The sequence below is a fragment of the Ahaetulla prasina genome, chromosome 2 (assembly GCF_028640845.1).
Source record: "Ahaetulla prasina isolate Xishuangbanna chromosome 2, ASM2864084v1, whole genome shotgun sequence".
In the NCBI taxonomy this organism is placed as follows: Eukaryota; Metazoa; Chordata; class Lepidosauria; order Squamata; family Colubridae; genus Ahaetulla; species Ahaetulla prasina.
This window is the reverse complement of record NC_080540.1, coordinates 53,723,683-53,743,405: the sequence shown is the minus strand read 5'-3', so window position 1 is coordinate 53,743,405 and position 19,723 is coordinate 53,723,683. Positions and strand designations below refer to the sequence as shown.

The following is a 19,723-nucleotide window of genomic DNA, read 5'->3' as shown; positions in this document are numbered from 1 at the left end:
GTCAAGGACTACCTGTATCCCGTTTTAGTTAAGTACTTAAGTACTTAAGTACTTAAGGCAAATGCACTGCCAGCCTCCTCTAGTGTCTGCTATGTTGCTGCCTTTAGAAGAGTCTCAATATTCTAAGAAAAATCTTATTCTAAGTAAAAAAAAAACTTTCTACATTGTTAAACAAAGCAATTTTGATATCAAATCAACTCCTTCCATTCTTTTATAAAACTTAGTTTTTTATTCTTGATCGCTGCCATTCTTCAAATTTCTTCTGCTTTTGCCAAGAAAACAATATAGTTGCATCCATCTGGTCATCAAAAGTTGACTCAAAGGAGTATTTATGCTTATTGATAATTGTAGCATATATACATTTATGTATATATGTGTGAAATCTAATAATTCATACCTTTCTTTTTCTCCTTGCAATCCTTGGGTTCCACAAGGCAGTTCTGTCAATGAAATAATCATTAATAGAATAATATGATTCTATTAATAATATGATTGGACTCAAACTTACTGATGCCAAGAATAAACATACTGAAGTTAGTTAACATAAACCACACTGATTTCAGTGGACTTGTTCTGTATATAAATAAATACAAGGTTGAACCCTCACTATGTATTTATTTAAGTTTTATATTAAAATTAAGATCTTCTTTTGAACTAAATAAGCTATAATAGAAATATTTCAAATGAAAGAGGTCTGTATCTTTGTGTGTATAAATATAAAATGAAGCGATTGTTTCCAACATTAATTAATGTACCAATTGATTCTAATTTTATAGAAAATAATGATCTTATTATCAAATCATTCATCAATTTTTAATTAGTATTAGATCTGTAAATCATAAATATAGATTGCTTATTAAAACAAATAAAATAACGAAATATGTGAAATGTGATTGGGTTCTTTCTTCCAATATGCAAGACTGAGCATTTACTGGTTGAGATTTGTAGTTGCCAAATTTTAGACCAAGCAGTTAGATGATCAAGGACCTTTTGAATTGTGGATGTATTGTCGGTGGTGTTGAAAAGTTTGACATCGTCAGCAAAGAGAACACAGTTACCTGAGATATGATTACAAAGATCATTTATGTATATTATAAAGAGAGTAGGTCCAAGAACGCTACCTTGAGGAACACCACTCTTGACAGGAACAGGATTTGATAGAGCATTACCAATTTTAACTACTTGTTGTCTGTTTGACAGAAAAGCAGATATCCAGTTGTGTAAGGCTCCTGAAATGCCATAGGATTTTAATTTTAGGAGAAGTTTATCATGTATTACTGAGTCAAAAGCTGTATAGAAGTCTGTGTATATTGCATCTATTGATTTACCTAGATCAAGATTTGTAGTCCATAGGTTTTTACAGTGGAGAAGTTGTAAATTGCATGATAATTTTTTTCTGAAGCCAAATTGTTTATTTGAGAGAAGGTTGTATATTTCTAAGTGCAAGATAATGGATTGGTTGATGATGGATTCCATTACTTTGCAGGCGACGCAGCATAGGGAGATTGGTCTATAATTATCAACTAAGCTGGGGTCACCTTTTTTGAAAACTGGAATGGCTGTGGCTAGTGACCAGAGATTGGGAAGGGCACTGGTTGTGAAAGTTTTATTAAAGAGTATACTTAGGGGTTCTGCTAAATTACTAGAGAGTTTTTTTAAGCACAAAGTCCATCAGGTCCAATGGATAGAGATGGTTTCAAGTTACAAAGAGTTTTTTCAACATTTTCTTCTGTAAAATCTATATTTGTTAAGTCGTCATACTCATTGCTTGTACGATTTGGGAATGTGGGATATGTGCCATCACTGTTGACAAAAACTGAGCCAAAGAATTTGTTAAAGAGGTTTGCTTTAGTTACCTCGTTATTGTATTCATTGCCGTTAGAATCTTTTAGTGGTGGCATGGATCTACAGTCTTTAAGCTTGTTGTTGACAAAATTATAGAAGGCACGACTGGAATTAGTGCGCAGAAGATCCTCTTCTTGCTTGGTGTGATAATTTGTGCATTCAGTTTTTATTTGGTTGCATATAGTTCTGTAGCGATTTTTAAAATTTGCTACATAGTCCTTTTTGTTTCTTTTCCAGAGGGATTTTTTTTTTGATTGAAGCTTTTTTATTGATATGGGTAGTTTGCTTTTCCTGATCTTGGTGGTAGTTTGTGGTACGTATAGTTTGATGACTCTATTGATTTCGAGTAGGAAAACTCTATAGTGGTCTTCAGCAGTTATACAGGTTGAGAACAGATTTTGCCAGTCCAGAGATGAAAGATCATTGTTTATAAGGTCATAATTGGCTTTTTTGAAGTTTTAGATGGGAATGCTATTGATATGACGATTTAAGTGATGACGTATATTAAGGCGGAAGTTAATCATGCAATGATCACTGTTGGAAAAGGGTTCTCTTATTTGTAGTCCATAAATGGTATTGGTGTTGTTGCAGAAGATGAGGTCAAGGCAGTTGTTTAGTCTTGTACTGTTAGTTACAAGTTGTTCAAGACCTAGGTTATACATGTAATGAAAAGATCCAGGGAACAAATGAAGAAAAGGGGTCAGATTTGAAAGATTACATTTACCCCTTGTTAACATGTAATAAAATTCAAGAGCATATTGATCGACTGCTAATATTTTCTGTATATTAGTTGCACTAATAGTAGCAATCCTGCTGGGGAAAGCATGCAGAACATAGCTTCTGGAATTCTTTCCAATCCTTAAAAAGAGGTTTATGTAATGGGGAAGGAAGAAGGAGTGGGCTTAGAATGGATCAATGAGTAACATTCTGAACCATTGTCTAACTGTTTCTCCTATAATATAATATAACAACAGAGTTGGAAGGGACCTTGGAGGCCTTCTAGTCCAACCCCCTGCCCAGGCAAGAAACCCTACACCATCTCAGTCAGATGGTTATCCAACATTTTCTTAAAAATTTCCAGTGTTGGAGCATTCACAATGAGGATTTCTTTTTCCCCTTCATATTCTCTAGCCAGATATAATACATCTTTATTTTATTTATTTATTTGCTTATGCCATACCAAATTGGTCCTATTCTATTTAGCTGCTGGAGACATATTCTTCTGACAGACAATTCTAACCCTTTTTACGTAACAACTTTCAAAAGTTCTGCTGGGTTGGAAAGAGAAAGGATATGCATTTCTTACTTATCATATATTGTGTTTCCCCGAAAATAAGAGCCTGTCTTATATTTTTTTGAACCCTGAAATAAGCACTTGGCCTTATTGCCATGTGCTCAAAAGCCCAATTGGGCTTATTATCAGGGGATGTCTTATTTTGAGAGAAATAGTGGCGAGATGACTTCAAATTGTGTTTTCTATTTTTGTAAGAAAAAAAAATCATATCCACTGTCAATCTTTTGGAAGGTAAGACTAGATAATGAATGTTAGCCTTTAGATTTACTTTTATCAAAATTTCCCAAATTTCCTTTTTTTACCACTGCTTTTTCATAGATAGATCAAGTAATTAACAACCACAACAACAAGAAAAGCCAAAAATCAAATGTTTATTACAAGCTTCGTTTTCTGAGAATAAGTTAGCAATAAATTAACTTCGCACATGACTGTTGAAATGCAGAAAATTCTGCTTTTCTTGACCAGTTCTCACTCAATTTGATGAATTGGCTTTAGAAATCCTTTGAAAGAAGGGAATGTTGGATAAATTCTCATGACTCGGATTTGCCATTCATTCAAGTGGTCAAAGGGTATCTGCAAAGGACTTAAATTTTATTTTACAACCATCTCTCCCACAGTTTGTAGCATCTTCTTGGCATCTAATACTTGATTTAAATCCCAAGAGAAGGTGCAATGAGCCCCACTGAGCTTTTTCAGTAGCAATACTACTGTTACCACTAAGAGAGAATTTTGCCCTTGAGAAATTTTTGGAGAATTTCTTCTCCCCCTGGAGAAATTCAGATAAATTATCCATCCAGATTCTGTGATCACAAATTTTTGGTGAAGAATGTTGACAGGACTATTTGTGCTGTCTTGTGGAATGCCATTGGAGAGGACACAAAGTCCCAAAGCCTAAGTAGTTCTTGGAAAGATCCGCTGCTTGTCTAAACGTGTTGCTGTGGTTGCTGAATCACTTTAGTACATTTGCTTGTAAAGATGATTCAAATAAAGTGCCCAGGTTACATGTGAAAAAAGGGGCTTTCAAATATTTTTGCCCCAAACTGGTAAATATTTTGTTACCATATTGAAAATAATTGGAACGGTTCTTCATGAATAATGAGTAGAGGTTATTTGTGTTCCATTCCAGTGGCATGAGGAATGAGTCATTAATGCCCATTCCTGCCCATCCCTTTTTATGCTTAATACATTTATCAGATTGACCTTCACATGATTTAGAGTGAATAGTCATACCAAGTAGCATGCTTATTGTCCAGTGTAGGAAAACAGACTGTTTGTCTTAATAGACTGTTGGCTTTTATTTTATTTATTTGTTTATTTGTAAAATTTATATTCTTGCGAATGAAGGTAAATTTGTAAATTTAAAATTTATATTCTATTTTTCATAAAGGATTTCAAGACCTTATGGAAAGCACTAATATCTCTTGAGCAGCTTCTGACTATCACCTCTTGGTTGTTTGTTCACAAGGCAAAAAATTGTTCTAGACCAGGAGTGTCAAACTGGCGGCCTGCGGGCCAGATGGGTCACGAGCAGGCCACCCCCACCCCGGCTCCGCAAAAGCAAAAAAAGTCATAATATGTCACGTGACGCAATTGAGTTTGACACCTATGTTCTAGACTTTTTAAGCATCATTTTGAATGATTGTGTTGGTCTTGATCATAATTGCCAGGAAAGTTTGCTTAATTTGCTTGTTTATTTGGTGTCAACTAAAAATTTTGTACCCTACAAAACAGGTCATTATGTATGCCTGTTCTTCATCTCTTCCTGTTTCAAGGTCAGGTGACATCTGTATGACTGTAACTTTGTTGCTTATGATTTATATTGATATATTGACCATCAATTGTGTTGTAAATGTTGTACCTTGATGAACGTATCTTTTCTTTTATGCACACTGAGAGCATATGCACCGGAGACAAATTCCTTGTGTGTCCAATCACACTTGGCCAATCAAAAATTCTATTCTATTCTATTCTATTCTATTCTGTTCTATTCTATTCTATTCTATTTGCTGGCTTCCAAAGTTTACTTTACATGCTAGCGTACGTATTCTTGGGAAAATATTGCAATGCTTTAGGGAAGGACCTACTGGACACTTAAGATGATCGTGCCCAGAGCATTGCTATTTTATCCAGGGAAATTTAGCTTTAAACTTTTAATTTAGTTACTTCAGTTCCTCCACCTCTAGAAAGAAAACAACTGATCTTAGAGAACTAAGAAAATGATTTCCTCTTTCAAAGAATCTACCCACTTGCCTCTCATATATCCCATAATTATCCATCCCACATTTCCCAGCTCTAGCCCAATTACCTTTGACTGCAGCTGAAATCAGGAGCAATACATTTAAAAAAAATGTAATATGTGTCCAACAGCTCAAAAATTATAGTCCTGTCAGGCATGTCAGCACTACATAATAAATGGATTTATTCCTAAAGGTTCAGCCAAAATCATGAGCAAGATGCAAGAAGCTTTGAGAGGAGGAGGAGGGGGCAGTGAAAACATCTTCTAATTATAAAAAAGTTTTCTCTAGACTTTCTGTTACAAGCGAAAGGAAACAACAATGAAAATTAAATTAAATTTTAAAAATATACATTGTTACGATTGTGCAGGTCAGAGGTATTTTCTGTAGTAAAACATGGTGAGCATGGAGATAATAACCAATAGATAGCAGGCACTACATATTTAGTCTTGCCAGCACTGTGAATTGGTCAAATAAATGGCAGTAGGGCACACTCATATGCATAACACGTTTTGGAACTGAAACAAGCATTTCTAATTCCTTGAAATTAGATTAAACTTCATGCACTGCAACTTCAGTTGCATGTGACACAGTTTTCTTGATGCAATTTTACCTCAAAATGTACCTGAAAATTTTCTTACTTGAACTTTGCACAAGTCAAAAGGTCTTGGAAAGCTTTTGTCTTAATCTAAATAGCTCTTCTTTTAATTGGGAATTATGGGGGTTTTCCCTGTTCTGCCTGCCAGTGAGTTTGTGTACAAATTAGTTACATCTGCTTTGCTCTTTTGCACATCCCCCCTCCCCCCCCAATGAGTTCTTGATCAGTGGTTGACTGTTATCTCTGTGCATCTCTCTGTGCATTATCTCTGGCATGTACCCATGCCATAAAAATAATACACCAATCAATTCCATTCATGGCAAGCAAAAAGTTTTCAGACAGCAGAAATTAACATTAAAGGTAAAGGTAAAGGTTCCCCTCGCACATATGTGCTAGTTGTCCTGACTCTAGGGGGCGATGCTCATCTCCGTTTCAAAGCTGAAGAGCCAGCACTGTCAGAAGATGTCTCCGTGGTCATGTGGCTGGCATGACTTAACACCAAAGGTGTACGGAACGCTGTTACCTTCCCACCAAAGGTGGTCCCTATTTTTCTATTTGCATTTTTTATGTGCTTTCGAACTGCTAGGTTGGCAGAAGCTGGGACAAGTAACAGAAGCTCACCCTGTTACGCGGCACTAGGGATTCGAACTGCTGAACTGCTGACCTTTCGATCGACAAGCTCAGCGTCTTACCCATTAAGCCACTGCGTCCCCTTTGTTATTTTTTCCGAATAACAAAGAAAAGAACAAGAGTCAGGATTTTTAACACATTCTAGTAGGATCACCAGATCTATTTAGGGGTAAGGAACTCACTTATCTGAGACTAGTAGAAGTGATAGTGCATTGATAAATATGATAAAGGAGATAATGCTTAAAGGCAAAATATAGGTAGTGCTTGACTTACAACAGTTCATTTAGTGATTGTTCAAAGTTACAACAGCATTGAATAAAGTAATTTATGATCATTTTTCAGTTACAACCTTTGCAGCATCCCCATGGTCATGCGATCCGAATTTGGGCACTTGGCAACTGGCTCATATTTATGACGGTGGCAGTGTCCCATGGTCATGTGATCACCGTTTGTGATCGTCTGACAAGCAAAGTCAATGGGGAAGCCAGTTTCTTTTAACAAGCGGGTTACTAACTTAACAACTTCTGTGATTCACTTAACTGTGGCAAGAATTGTTCATAAAATGTGGCAAAACTCACTTAAGAAATGTCTTGCTTAACAACAGACATTTTAGGCACAATTGTGGTCATAAATTGAGGAATACCTGCACAATTGGACAGTTTTGCCACAATAGCTAAGAATGTATTTTTGTTGTTGTTAGTTGTGAAGTCGTGTCCGACCCATCGCAACCCTATGGACAACATTCCTCCAGGCCTTCCTATCCTCTACCATTCCCCAGAGTCCATTTAGGCTTACAACGACTGCTTCAGTGACTCCATTCAGCCACTTCATTCTCTGTCGTCCCTTTCTTCTTTTGCCCTCAATCTTTCCCAGCATTAGGTTCTTCTCCAGTGAGTCCTTCCTTCTCATTAGGTGGTCAAAGTATTTGAGTCTCATCTTCAGGATCTGGCCTTCTAAAGAGCAGTCGGGTTGATCTCCTCTAGGACTGACTTGTTTGTTCGCCTTGCAGTCCAAGGGACTCACAGGAGTCTTCTCCAGCACCAGAGGTCAAAGGCCTCAATGTATTTTTAGCAGAACACAATCTGAGATGTGATTTTTAAAAAAAAATAATAAATAGTGTGTCAAATTGAGTACTTAAATAAAGTACTTTAATGCGTTAACCTCATTTAGCTATCCAGATATATCATTCTTAATAGAACTGTCATTTTACCTTCATGGTTTCTGTTTCCAAAATATCTAAAAATATTAAGTACCCTACTTGTTTGGCTACTTTAGGTAAATATCGAAAAGATTTCAAACTTAATTTTATGCAGCATTAGACTTCATTTTTGGGAATGAAAAAGGTGAGAGACTCATTTGTGCAGACCCTTGTCAGGCACAGAAACCTTATTGATTTTTGTTTCCTGTGGATCAATAGCATTTCATAAGAGAAAGGTTATCTTCCCCCTTCTTCCACGTCTCTGACTAATCCATTGGCCATTATAATGTGAGAACTCATAGATGTGGTGCAATTGAGATGAAGTATCTCAAGATACATATGAGGTCATGGATGACCTTTAAGACACTCTGCTCTCCAAAAATATAATTCTGGTGGTCAAAGTATGACATGAATTTGCATAGATTTTGTTTCTTTCTCAAGTTTGTCAGTTATTGCTCCCTTGTTGTTTAGTGTCTTGCTGTTATGTTCTTAACTATTTCGTTAAATAGGAGACAAACACTGGGGGGGGGGGTCCAAATATTTTTAATCTTTTCAAGTGAATCTTAGTGGATTATATTTCAGCCATATGTCTAGAGGAGAGAGATAAAAGGCAAGGAAAGATCAAATAAGGAAGATATAGGAGTAGAAATATAACAACTAATAAGAGGAAACAGAAAAAATGTAATTTGTAGAAATGAAATTGGGTACACTGCCATTTATATGTATATATGTAAATAAATTAATATTAGACTTGTATGTATAAAGGATATATTGAAATAAGGATGAAAAAATGGACCAGAAATGTTTAACCATTGGGAAATTGTTGGAAAGAAACTACTTTTTAAAGATTCTTTTTGGTTTTTTGAAAAATGTATTCAAAACTTAATTTTTTTTAGTTTACACCCTATCTCTTTAGGGATGTTAGAGATTGCTTTCCTACAAGGTGTTGAAAATGAAATAAACACATCATTCCCTCACATTTTAGGAAGGGGGTTTCATGAGATTTCATTGTTGATAATCTTTTGTTTCTTTTCACTGCTTTCAGTATTTTGTCTTGATGCAGAGGGTTTGAAAAGTAGCAATTTCAGTGAATGTAAATTCCCTTAATGCTACTTATCTGCTTATGAAGCAGGATTTGGATATGCAGATTACTTCATCACAGCTTAGAATAGAATAGAATAGAATAGAATTTTTATTGGCCAAGTGTGATTGACATACAAGGAATTTGTCTTGGTGCATATGCTCTCAGTGTACATAAAAGAAAAGATACGTTCATCAAGGTACAACATTTACAACACAAATGATGGTCAATATATCAATATAAATCATAAGGATTGCCAGCAACAAAGTTACAGTCATACAGTCATAAGTGGAAAGATATTGGTGACAGGAACGATGAGAAGATTAATAGTAGTGCAGATTTAGTAAATAGTTTGACAGTGTTGATGGAATTAATTGTTTAGCAGAGTGATGGCCTTCGGGAAAAAACTGTTCTTGTGTCTAGTTGTTCTGGTGTGCAGTGCTCTATAGCGTCGTTTTGAGGGAAGGAGTTGAAACAGTTTATGTCCTGGATGTGAGGGATCTGCAAATATTTTCACGGCCTCTTCTAGATTCGTGCAGTATACAGATCCTCAATGGAAGGCATTAGACTATATTTGCTGGGCAGGTTGAACTCCACCACATGTTTATTGGACCCGTGTCCCTCCTGGATGGTGCTGGCCACCCGGGAGGTTACACGAGGCTGGCTCCAGGAAGTTACCAACGCTTCTTTGTTGGAGGGTGTCTTCCCCGCTGCTTTGAAAGAGGCGGTGGTGAGGCCCCTCCTTAAGAAGCCCTCCCTGGACCCGGCTGTTTTAGCTAACTATCGTCCAGTCTCCAACCTTCGCTTTTTAGCGAAGGTTGTTGAGAGTGTGGTGGCAAATCAGCTTCCTCAGCACCTGGAGGAAACTGTCTATCTGGACCCGTTCCAGTCCGGCTTCAGACTCGGTTACAGCACCGAGACGGCTTTGGTCGCGTTGGTGGATGACCTCTGGAGAGCCCGGGACAGGGGTTGTTCCTCTGTCCTGGTTCTATTAGATCTCTCGGCGGCTTTTGATACCATCGACCATGGTATCCTGCTGCGATGGTTGGGGGGATTGGGAGCGGGAGGCACCGTGTACCGGTGGTTCTCCTCCTATCTCTCTGACTGTTCGCAGATGGTGTTGGCAGGGGGGCAGAGGTCGACCCCAAGGCGCCTCACTTGTGGGGTGCCTCAGGGGTCTGTCCTCTCGCCTCTCCTGTTCAACATCTATATGAAGCCGCTGGGTGAGGTTATCCGTAGTTTCGGGGTGGATTACCACCTGTACGCTGATGACACCCAGCTGTACATTTCCACCCCGAACCACCCCAATGAAGCCGTTGAGGTGATGGGCCGGTGTCTTGAGGCCGTACGGGTCTGGATGGGGAGGAACAGGCTTCGACTCAACCCATCCAAGAAAGAGTCGCTGTGGGTGCCGGCTTCCCGGTACAGTCAGCTTACACCATCGCTGACTGTGGGGGAGGAAGTACTGACCCCCAGGGAGGGAGTGCGCAACTTAGGCGTTCTCCTGGACGACCGGCTGTCCTTAGAGGATCATTTGACAGCCGCCGCCAGGGAGCTTTTATCAGGTCCATCTGATTCGCCAGTTGCGCCTTTCCTTGACCGGGACACCTTACGCACGGTCACTCACGCCCTCGTCACTTCCGCCTGGACTATTGCAATGCTCTCTACATGGGGCTCCTTGAAGAGCACCGGAGGCTCAGTTAGTCCAGAACGCGCCGCTGGTGATAGAGGGAGCACCGCGTTGCTCCCATATAACACCTATCCTGCGCGGCCTGCACTGGCTACTGGTAGTCTTCCGGGTGCAATTCAAGGTTTTGGTTACCACCTTTAAAGCGCTCCATGGCTTAGGACCGGGATACCTTCGAGACAGCCTTCTGCCACCGATTGCCTCCCAACGACCTGTGCGCTCCCACAGAGTGGCCCTCCTCAGGGTGCCGCCAACCAAACAATGCAGGTTGGCGACCCCCAGGGGGAGGGCCTTCTCTGTGGCGGCACCAGCCCTGTGGAATGAGCTTCCTCCTGGATTACGACAACTCCCTGACCTCCGGACCTTCAGACGTGAACTGAAGACTCTATTATTTCAGCGCGCGGGACTAGCCTAAGAACAAAAATGTTTTAAACAAATTTTAATGGGGGTTTTATTGGTTCTTATTGTTTTAGTGATCAGGCCTTGATAATATTTAGTTTTAATCTGGGTTTTAAAAGTCTATTTATTATATTGTCTTATATTGTTTTAATATGCCTGTGAACCGCCCTGAGTCCTATGGGAGATGGTGCGGTATATAAGTTTAATAAATAAAAAATAAATTTATTATATTACATTTGCCATAGAAACTATTTTATTTATTCTTAATATTGATTTTCAATTAATTCTAAAATTCTTTACTTTTTTTCCTAAATTGAACAATGGCAATGTACAATTCTGAAACTTAAACATTATTAAAATGTTACCAGAGTATTTAAAGTGAACTTTATTGTTATAATACTACTTTAAAAACAAAGAGATTTCTATAGCTTTTAAGAAAAGAGTTTGATTTTTCAAGCGTTCTGGCAGATAATTCTTTCTTACTTGTTACATGATAACTCAGTCAATCCAGAAGTGCTTAATAATCCCCCATTTTTAAAAGGCCCAATGATTATTGTAAGTACATCAATTTTAAAAAGGAGAAATGAAAAGACGGAAGACTCTCAGCATTTTCATAAAGTCAGTGCAGCTTCTATCTTACTTTGGACTTGGCAAGCTGAATGTTCTCACATACGTTTAATAACTTCTTTGATGTATGATGATTTTCAACAAGCAGTCTAAACTAAATCTTACCTTGCCTTTCAGCTCAAGTTCGGACATCATAAGAGATTTAGAAATTGCTGGGATGTGTTCAAACTCATCAGATAAGTAAGTATGAAATGAGATCATTGTTTTCCATGTCATAAAATTATCGTTGATTTATTTTGGACACTCAGCTGGCAGAAAACTTGGCCAATGTGGTTGGAAAACTTGCTAACTATTTTGGCTTGGAGTCAGAAAACTTCATATTAAAAAAAGAGATTTGGTTGTAGGTGAGCATCCTTCTCCTGAAGGTCAAGTTCCTTCCGTTTCCCATTAGAATCCAGAAAAGCTTCTCCTGTTGGGGAGAATGCCATCTTCAGTCTAGGATGCTATATGGCAGGGGTGTCAAACTCAGGGCCCACATAGTGCTTAGAGCTGGCCTGCAGGGCCACTCTGGAAACAGTGAAGGACCAGCCCACGGTGGCTCTGCCAGCGAAAATGGAGCTTGGGAAGGCTGTGTGCAACCATCCAGAGCTCTGTTTTTGCTGGCAGAAGGTTGCAGGAAGCCTTCACAGCCGGAAACAGAGCTCAGGAGCCTGTTTTCGCTGGCAGTGCGCCCGGGCCACCACAGGTGCCCCTGACACGAATGATGTTGAGCTGGCCACCCCCACCCTGGCCACGTTTACCTTGACCCCCACCCCCAAGGTCAAACACAACCCTCATGTGGCCCTCAATGAAATCAAGTTTGACACCCCTGCTATATGGTGCAGGAAGCTCAAAAACAACAAAAAGAAAAAAATCTGGAATGAATATGTTCCCTTCTGTTATCAGTCCTTGTCTTTTCCTCCACCTTCTGTATTATATTCCATTCCATTTAAGAGGGGGGTAGTCTGACCTTTCCAATAGAGCTTTTGGCAGGAACAGAGTTTGCCAAAGAAGGACGAGACAGCCAACCCAGTTTTTGCTTTTTCATTTCTGCCAGGGCAGAATAAAAGCTGAGATGAGTATCATTTTATTTCCAGGACTTCGTGTTTTAATTGTTGATTCTGTCTCTTCCAAGATTATAAACAGGCTGTCTAGCCAATGAAGACTTATCACATTGAAAGTGCTAAACCTGTCTTGTCTTTCCATTATCATGTTGCCATTCTTATCCGTTTGGGGCTCATCCTCATATTGACAGTATTGTGCTTTCCTCCCATCCTTGAACCAGAAAGAAACGGTTGATATTAAAAGATTGCCTCTGCAGCCTACTTTGCCTGCATATTAGTTGTCAATCTGGCTTCCTGCACATTTTAATGCAGAAGAGTTTAAAAGCAGAGATTGGCACAATCCTTGCCATCCTTTTCTTTCCACTCAGTGCTATCTTCCCCTTAGGAAATTGCTTTCCTGATACGTTTGATTTTCTGATGGAAAATGGTTTTTTTAATTTTTGACAACTCAAAACATAAAATGTTGAGTTGCCTATGCTATTGGCCACTGACAGGTTAGGTCAGTACAATTGGCAGAAGAACCATTCTGGGGAAAATGGAGATCGAACAACTGCTAAGAAAGTAGAAATGGGGAAATTGGCCTGACTATGTAGAAGAGGTAATAAGCCATCACAGGCCCTGGGAATGTTGGATCTCCCATCCAGATTTCCATAAAGCCAGGAAAAATATCAGTAATCATCTCTATTTCTAGAAAGGAACTGGCAATCTAGTCAGTTTCAACTCAGCTTTTTTTTGTGATAGGTTAATCAATTTCAATTAACCAAACTCTTTGGATTTGGGAGAAAAAAAGGATACCCCCTCAGTGGATGGGGGTGGGGGGGCTTGTTCTTTAGAATCTGTTTTCCTTACATAATGTTAAGCTGCTTTTGTTAGTTTGACAGAAACCAATGCTCCAATCCCACAAATTCAATCAACAGGAGAGGAAACAATAATCAGCAATTAGCAGTCTATTTCTCTCTTTCCCTCCTCAAGGGGATATTTTATTTATTTATTTATTTATTTATTTCGATTTTTATACCGCCCTTCTCCCGGAGGACTCAGGGCAGTGTACAGCCAAGTAAAAATTCAATATATAAACATTAAAAAGAAGTTAAAAAGAAATATTATAATGTGGCCGACATGATGGATTAGCGGTTAAAACACTGAGAGCTGGAAAGCTGACAGCTTGGGTTTGAGACCCAAGTGCCGTGTGATGCGGTGGGCTCCCATTACTTACCCCAGTTCCTGTCCACCTAACAGTTTGAAAGCATGCAAATGTGAATAGATAAATAGGTACCACTTCGGTGGGAAGGTAAAGTACCATGCATGTCAGCTAATAGTCATGCTGGCCACATGATTATGGAAATGTCTTCGGACGATGCTGGCTCCTTAGACTAAGAAATAGAGATGAGCACCAGCCCCTAGAATTGGATACTACTGGAAAGGAGAAACCTTTTCCTTTATCTTCCCCCCCCTCCCCCCGCCCCTCAACTCCTTCTCGGTGTACTGCCTTTTTTCATGCAAACTCCCCTGACAAATTCATGTTAGTTCATTCAGTTTTTATTTGGAAATATATTTATTTTGCTGGAGGAAATGTGGGAAGGTTCATCTTTCCCAGTTGACAGGTTTTATATTCGAGCTCAGCACTAAATCTCAGACTGTCCAAATGCAGAATTTAAGAATAAAAAGACTCTCAGTCATGATTCAGTTAATCAGAGCTGTTTATAATAGATAAGAATGAAGCCATATGCATACAGATTATTTGCACTCTGAAGGAAAAAAAAAGCTTTGCATAGGTGCCAGAGTTTAACTTCTAGGCTTTTCTTCTTGTCTTTCCAAGTAAATAGACATTTGGCAGTTCATTTAGTGGCCTTGGGCAATTCAGGCATGTTTACTTAAAGATCTTTTCTAGTCTGGGAACCATACATTTCCACTTGACTAAATTGAGCACTTGTATCTAATCCAGTCTGAGTATAGGGGACAAAAGAAAACTTTTACACATAAGGTTGAAATAGAAATATTTGGTTTCTTCTATAGCTTTGCACTGTCTGGTTTGGTTAGGCACACAAGAATATATTCCCAGCCTATATAACATTTCTTTATTTTGGTAGCCCAGAGAGCTTTTTTTTACTTTGTGTGACAAAGATGTTGACTCTTAGGAACATTCTAAGTAACTCCCTCCTGTTTTTAAAATGAATCTATTGACATTTCTCCTGAAATAATGATTAGCAAGAAGAAAAACAAAATCATCTTGACAGGCAGTTTATACAAAGTGAGAGAGATCTCCAGACTTTAGTCCTGGAAGTAAATTAAAACAAAACAAAATTAGCATGCATAAATGGAGAAAATGCATTCATAAATTGTTATTGCAGAGATTACTCAAAGTTTGTAGGGAGTCCTGTTAAACAGTGCTGGAATTGGCTCTATCATTTGACATATTGACATTACAGGTAGTTCTTACTAAAGGACCACATGCAGAGGTGGGCATCATAAAGTGTAACAACTGGTTCTCCTGGATCCGAAAATGTGAGTGCACATGGCATTGAAAAACCGGCAATTATATAGGACATGATAGTGCCAGGGCAGGTGGGTGAGCCCAGCCTCTGGTTGGAACTACCGGTTCATCCGAACTGGCAGCAGCCCACCACTGACCACATGCAACTCAACAGCAACTGTTTAGCAAGTGGCATTTATGACCTGTTCTCATAGTTGTGGCCATCACAATGACCCTGCAGTCATGTGTTCACCATCTTGGTGCTTGGTGATCAGCAATTTTGAAGTCATAGCATCACACAGTACTGTGATTGCCTTTTGCAACCTTCCCTGCTGGCTTCCAACAAACAAAGTCAATAGGGCAGGAGGAGCTGGCAGGAGGTCATGAATGATGACTACATAACACTACACTTAACAATGGTGTATATTCACTTAACATCAACAATGGAACTGCTCCTGCTAAGTGGCGTGGTCATGCGACATCATGTTTTATGACTGTTGCCCAATGACAGAAATTCTGGTCCCAATTGCCATCATTAATCAAGAACTACCTATAATAGTAAAAATGAAGTTTGACTGTATAAATGTTTTTCTTTCTTGCATATCGTGCCACCATTGGTTTTGAAAGAGGGAGAAGATGGAATATAACTTAAAGATGCAGTATAGGAAGTCCTTGGCTTACGATCACAATTGAGCCCAAAATTTCTGTTGATAAGCAAGACAGTTGTTAAGTGACCTCATTTTACAACTTTCCTTGCCACAGTTGTTAAATGAATATACAGTTATTAAATTAATAACATGGTTGTTAAGTGAATCTGGCTTCTCCGTTGGCTTTGCTTGTCAGAAGGTTGCAAAAAGTGATCCCATGACCCTGGAACGCTACAAGTGTCATAAATATGAGGCGGTTGTCAAGCTTTCTAACTCTTTTTTTTTTGTTTGTTTACATTTATACCCCGCCCTTCTCCGAAGACTCAGGGCGGCTTACAGTGTATAAGGCAATAGTCTCATTCTATTTGTATATTTTTACAAAGTCAACTTATTGCCCCCCCAACAATCTGGGTCCTCATTTTACCTACCTTATAAAGGATGGAAGGCTGAGTCAACCTTGGGCCGGGCTCGAACCTGCAGTAATTGCAGGCTTTGTGTTCTTAATAACAGGCCTTACCAGCCTGAGCTATCCGGCCCCTCTGATCAGTGACCAAGGGGATGCCGTAACAGTTGTGTGAAAAACAATCATAAGGCACTTTTTTCAATGCCATTGTAACAGCCATTAAACGAATGGTTGTAATTTGAGGACTACTTGTACAGAATAACTCAAACTTTAATCTTCTTGATGGGATTTTGTCGCTGGTGGAGGATAGAACAGCAGAGCCAGAGATACTGTTGAATTATATTCTGAATACAGCTCTGTATTTTTAAAAAATAGTGTTTGTAGTTATACCGTGTTTCCCTGAAAATAATTTTTATATTTTTATGAACCCTGAAATAAGCACTTGGCCTTATTGCCATGCACTCAAAAGCCCGATTGGGCTTATTATCAGGGGATGTCTTATTTTGGGGGAAACAGTGTAGTTGTAGAAAGATTTATTCCACAAGTTTCCAGAAATTTTTCCAGACATCTGCTTATTACACATAATATATATCTATATCTTAATAGCTTCATTATGGTTTTTACAAGAATGGTAATTTGGCCATAGTATTCATATTTAAGAAGTATTATCTATATTTGTTCCAGACATTTTATTAAACTGAATTATTTAGTTTAAATTTACTACAAAAATTGTTTATGCCTTTTAAATACTGTCAATTTATGAGCCTGGTTCATATGTTGCATTAAACGTAACATAATGTAATGTAATGTAATGTAATGTAATGTAATATAATAATACAATACAATACCATACCATACCATACCATACCATACCATACCATACCATACCCATACCCATACCCATACCCATACCCATACCCATACCCATACCCATACCCTACCCTACCCTACCCTACCCTACCCTACCCTACCCTACCCTACCCTACCCTACCCTACCCTACCCTACCCTACCCTACCCTACCCTACCCTACCCTACCCTACCCTACCCTACCCTACCCTACCATACCATACCATACAACAACAGAGTTGGAAGGGACCTTGGAGGCCTTCCTTGGAGAAATAAATATGATTTATTTCATTATGATACAAGGCGTTGTATAAACCTAACAGTAAGGTATGGATAAAAGAAAGTTCAGCTTCGTGTTCTGTGTGATGTGTAGATACATACACCTCGTATGGTCTAAAACAGAGGCTTTCCACCAAATGTTTGCAAATCTGTAGCTCACCTGTATTAAATGTTACAGTTTTGTAATAGATTTTTTGATGGAAGATTTACTAATTTGGGCAGATGAAATCGTTTGAGTAACCCCCCCCCCCAAACTGGTGCTCTGACCCTCCTAATATAATTTCTTTGAACACACTTTCCCCATGAATAAACATATCGGACTATACTCAGACACAGCTCCTGCTGTGCCTCCCATCAGGCAGCAGTATCATTCTCCTTCAAGAAGAAAAGATGAAACGCTCAGATTGCCTGGAATGGTTCAACACCAGGAAGAAAACAAAACATGCACATGCACACGTGCATACACACACATTCAATCACTCACACATTCACTGCGGGAAGAAGAGGTACAATTGCTCAGATTATCTGGAATGGAAGTATAAACTCGGTACCAGAGAGAACACATCCACTGACTCCTTGACTGAGAAGAACTATTTTGGAAGAGGGGAAGACCAGAAAACAGTTCAATCTTAATCTGGTAATTTTGGACAATACTCAGGAGTGATTTGGGGCTTGTACAGGAGCGAATGCTGGAAATGCAAATACTGTCAAAGGAGAGACCTACACCTGGATTCCACAGCTACCTTCCCATGAATACACAACTCAAATTTGGAAACCTTCATAACAACGAAGAAAGATTGCTGCTTTTTCTTTCATTGTCATTTATGACAAATGGGCATTTATGCATGATGCTGGGAAAATCCTAAATTTTATTTTTAGCTTTGTACAATCCTATTTTAGCTACTTCAAAAAAAACACATTTCCCTCTAGAAGAGTTTCCTAGAAAGTAATTTGAATGCTAAAGCTCTTTCAAACTTGGATTTGATGATGATTTTTTAAAAAAACACAACTAAAAGGAACCTTGGCAAACAGAAATGTATTTTTGGAACAGTAAGTAGCACTTTGGATTATTTACCATGTTCTCTAGGAGAAATAATAAGATTTATTAAAATGATAATGATTTCTATTTGATTTGAAAATGTAATCCAAATTATTGCCCAGAACATGACATTTACAGACTTTGAAGAGGAAATGGTAAATGTTCAATATAAGCTTGATAGTATTTTCCAATGTTTCAAAATGCACTTTTAACAAAGAAGCACATTATATGCATGGCTGCTTATTGCTTTTAAGAATTTAAGAACTTTCTGCAGATTAAAAGAAGTAGTCTCTTTCTTGTATGCCAAACCAACAACTTTCCAAATTAGCTTGATAAGTATTTTGAGTAATGGATGTTGTAGAAGAAAAGCTCTTTTAAACTTGGGTTATGTTTAAAATTCTTGTGATTTAAAATAAGGTTCTTCCAAACAGGTTTATGCAGAAGTCTGGCCTTACTGCACTTTAAAAGTGGTAGATTTAGTATTTTAATTGACTCTCCTTTATCAAATTGGCTACTTTCGTAATTCTTGGCCTGTGTCAGAACTGCAAAATAATTATTCTATGGTTTTTGTATTTTAATTTGCACTTAAATGTTATATATCACTTGTAGCTTCAGTAGCAAAAATCTGAACAATTTAAATCTCACACCTAAAAATCAGCTTCCTATGTGGCAAACCTTGTAGAATAGGTGCCCTCAAAGTTCTGTGTTCTCTATAGAAATGATAGAAAAAAAGATGAGTCAATAGCAGATGTGTAGAGTAAAAAGGCATTGTTGAAGGCAGAGAGATGACAGGTAGGTATGTAGGTAGGTAGATAGATACATAGATACATACATAGATAGATAGTCTATGATATCTGCCCATTAATGGTGCTGAAAGAAAAGCATTAGATCAGGCCCAGTGTATAAGTCACACAAATATTTCAGCAATGTTGGATGGGCATCAGCCTAAAATAAATTCCTTTTTACATAGGAGTCACTGGAAACTAGTCTTGGTTTTTTTTTTAAAGTTGGTATCCCAGTCTTTCTCTTAACCTACTTTCAGTGGTCCAGGTTCTTTAGCATCACAGCATATTGACCACAAGGAGGTAGACAGAGAATAGCACTTTATGCACCATCTTTATCACTTTACCTTCTCTTTGTCCATGAGATTATGTCAGTGTCACTTCCATGTAGAAGTAGAATTCTTGCTCTCTGACTTTCCTCCTGGTGGAATGTAGTTACCTGGGTGCCACACTTTGCCTATCTCTAAATGTTATTTCTGCTATAGTTATACACCTGCTTCACTAATAATTGTTCAGATTAGATTCCTGCTCTGAGTTATGTTTTTTGCATACGCAGAAGATATATTCTCTCCAACAGATTTTTTTTTTTACCTTTTCAGAACTCAGTGCATGTACAA

General features: G+C 38.4%; 1 protein-coding gene across 3 annotated transcripts in view; it reads left to right on the top strand.

Annotated features, from left to right (window-relative positions):
• Positions 1-19,723, top strand: part of RAD18 (RAD18 E3 ubiquitin protein ligase) — a 135,335-nt gene that overhangs the window by 89,706 nt on the left and 25,906 nt on the right. For all 3 annotated transcript variants that reach the window (XM_058168309.1, XM_058168312.1, XM_058168310.1), the window contains one exon: positions 11,711-11,773. In XM_058168309.1, the coding sequence (XP_058024292.1) occupies positions 11,711-11,773 (63 nt within the window). The remainder of the gene's footprint in view (positions 1-11,710; positions 11,774-19,723) is intronic.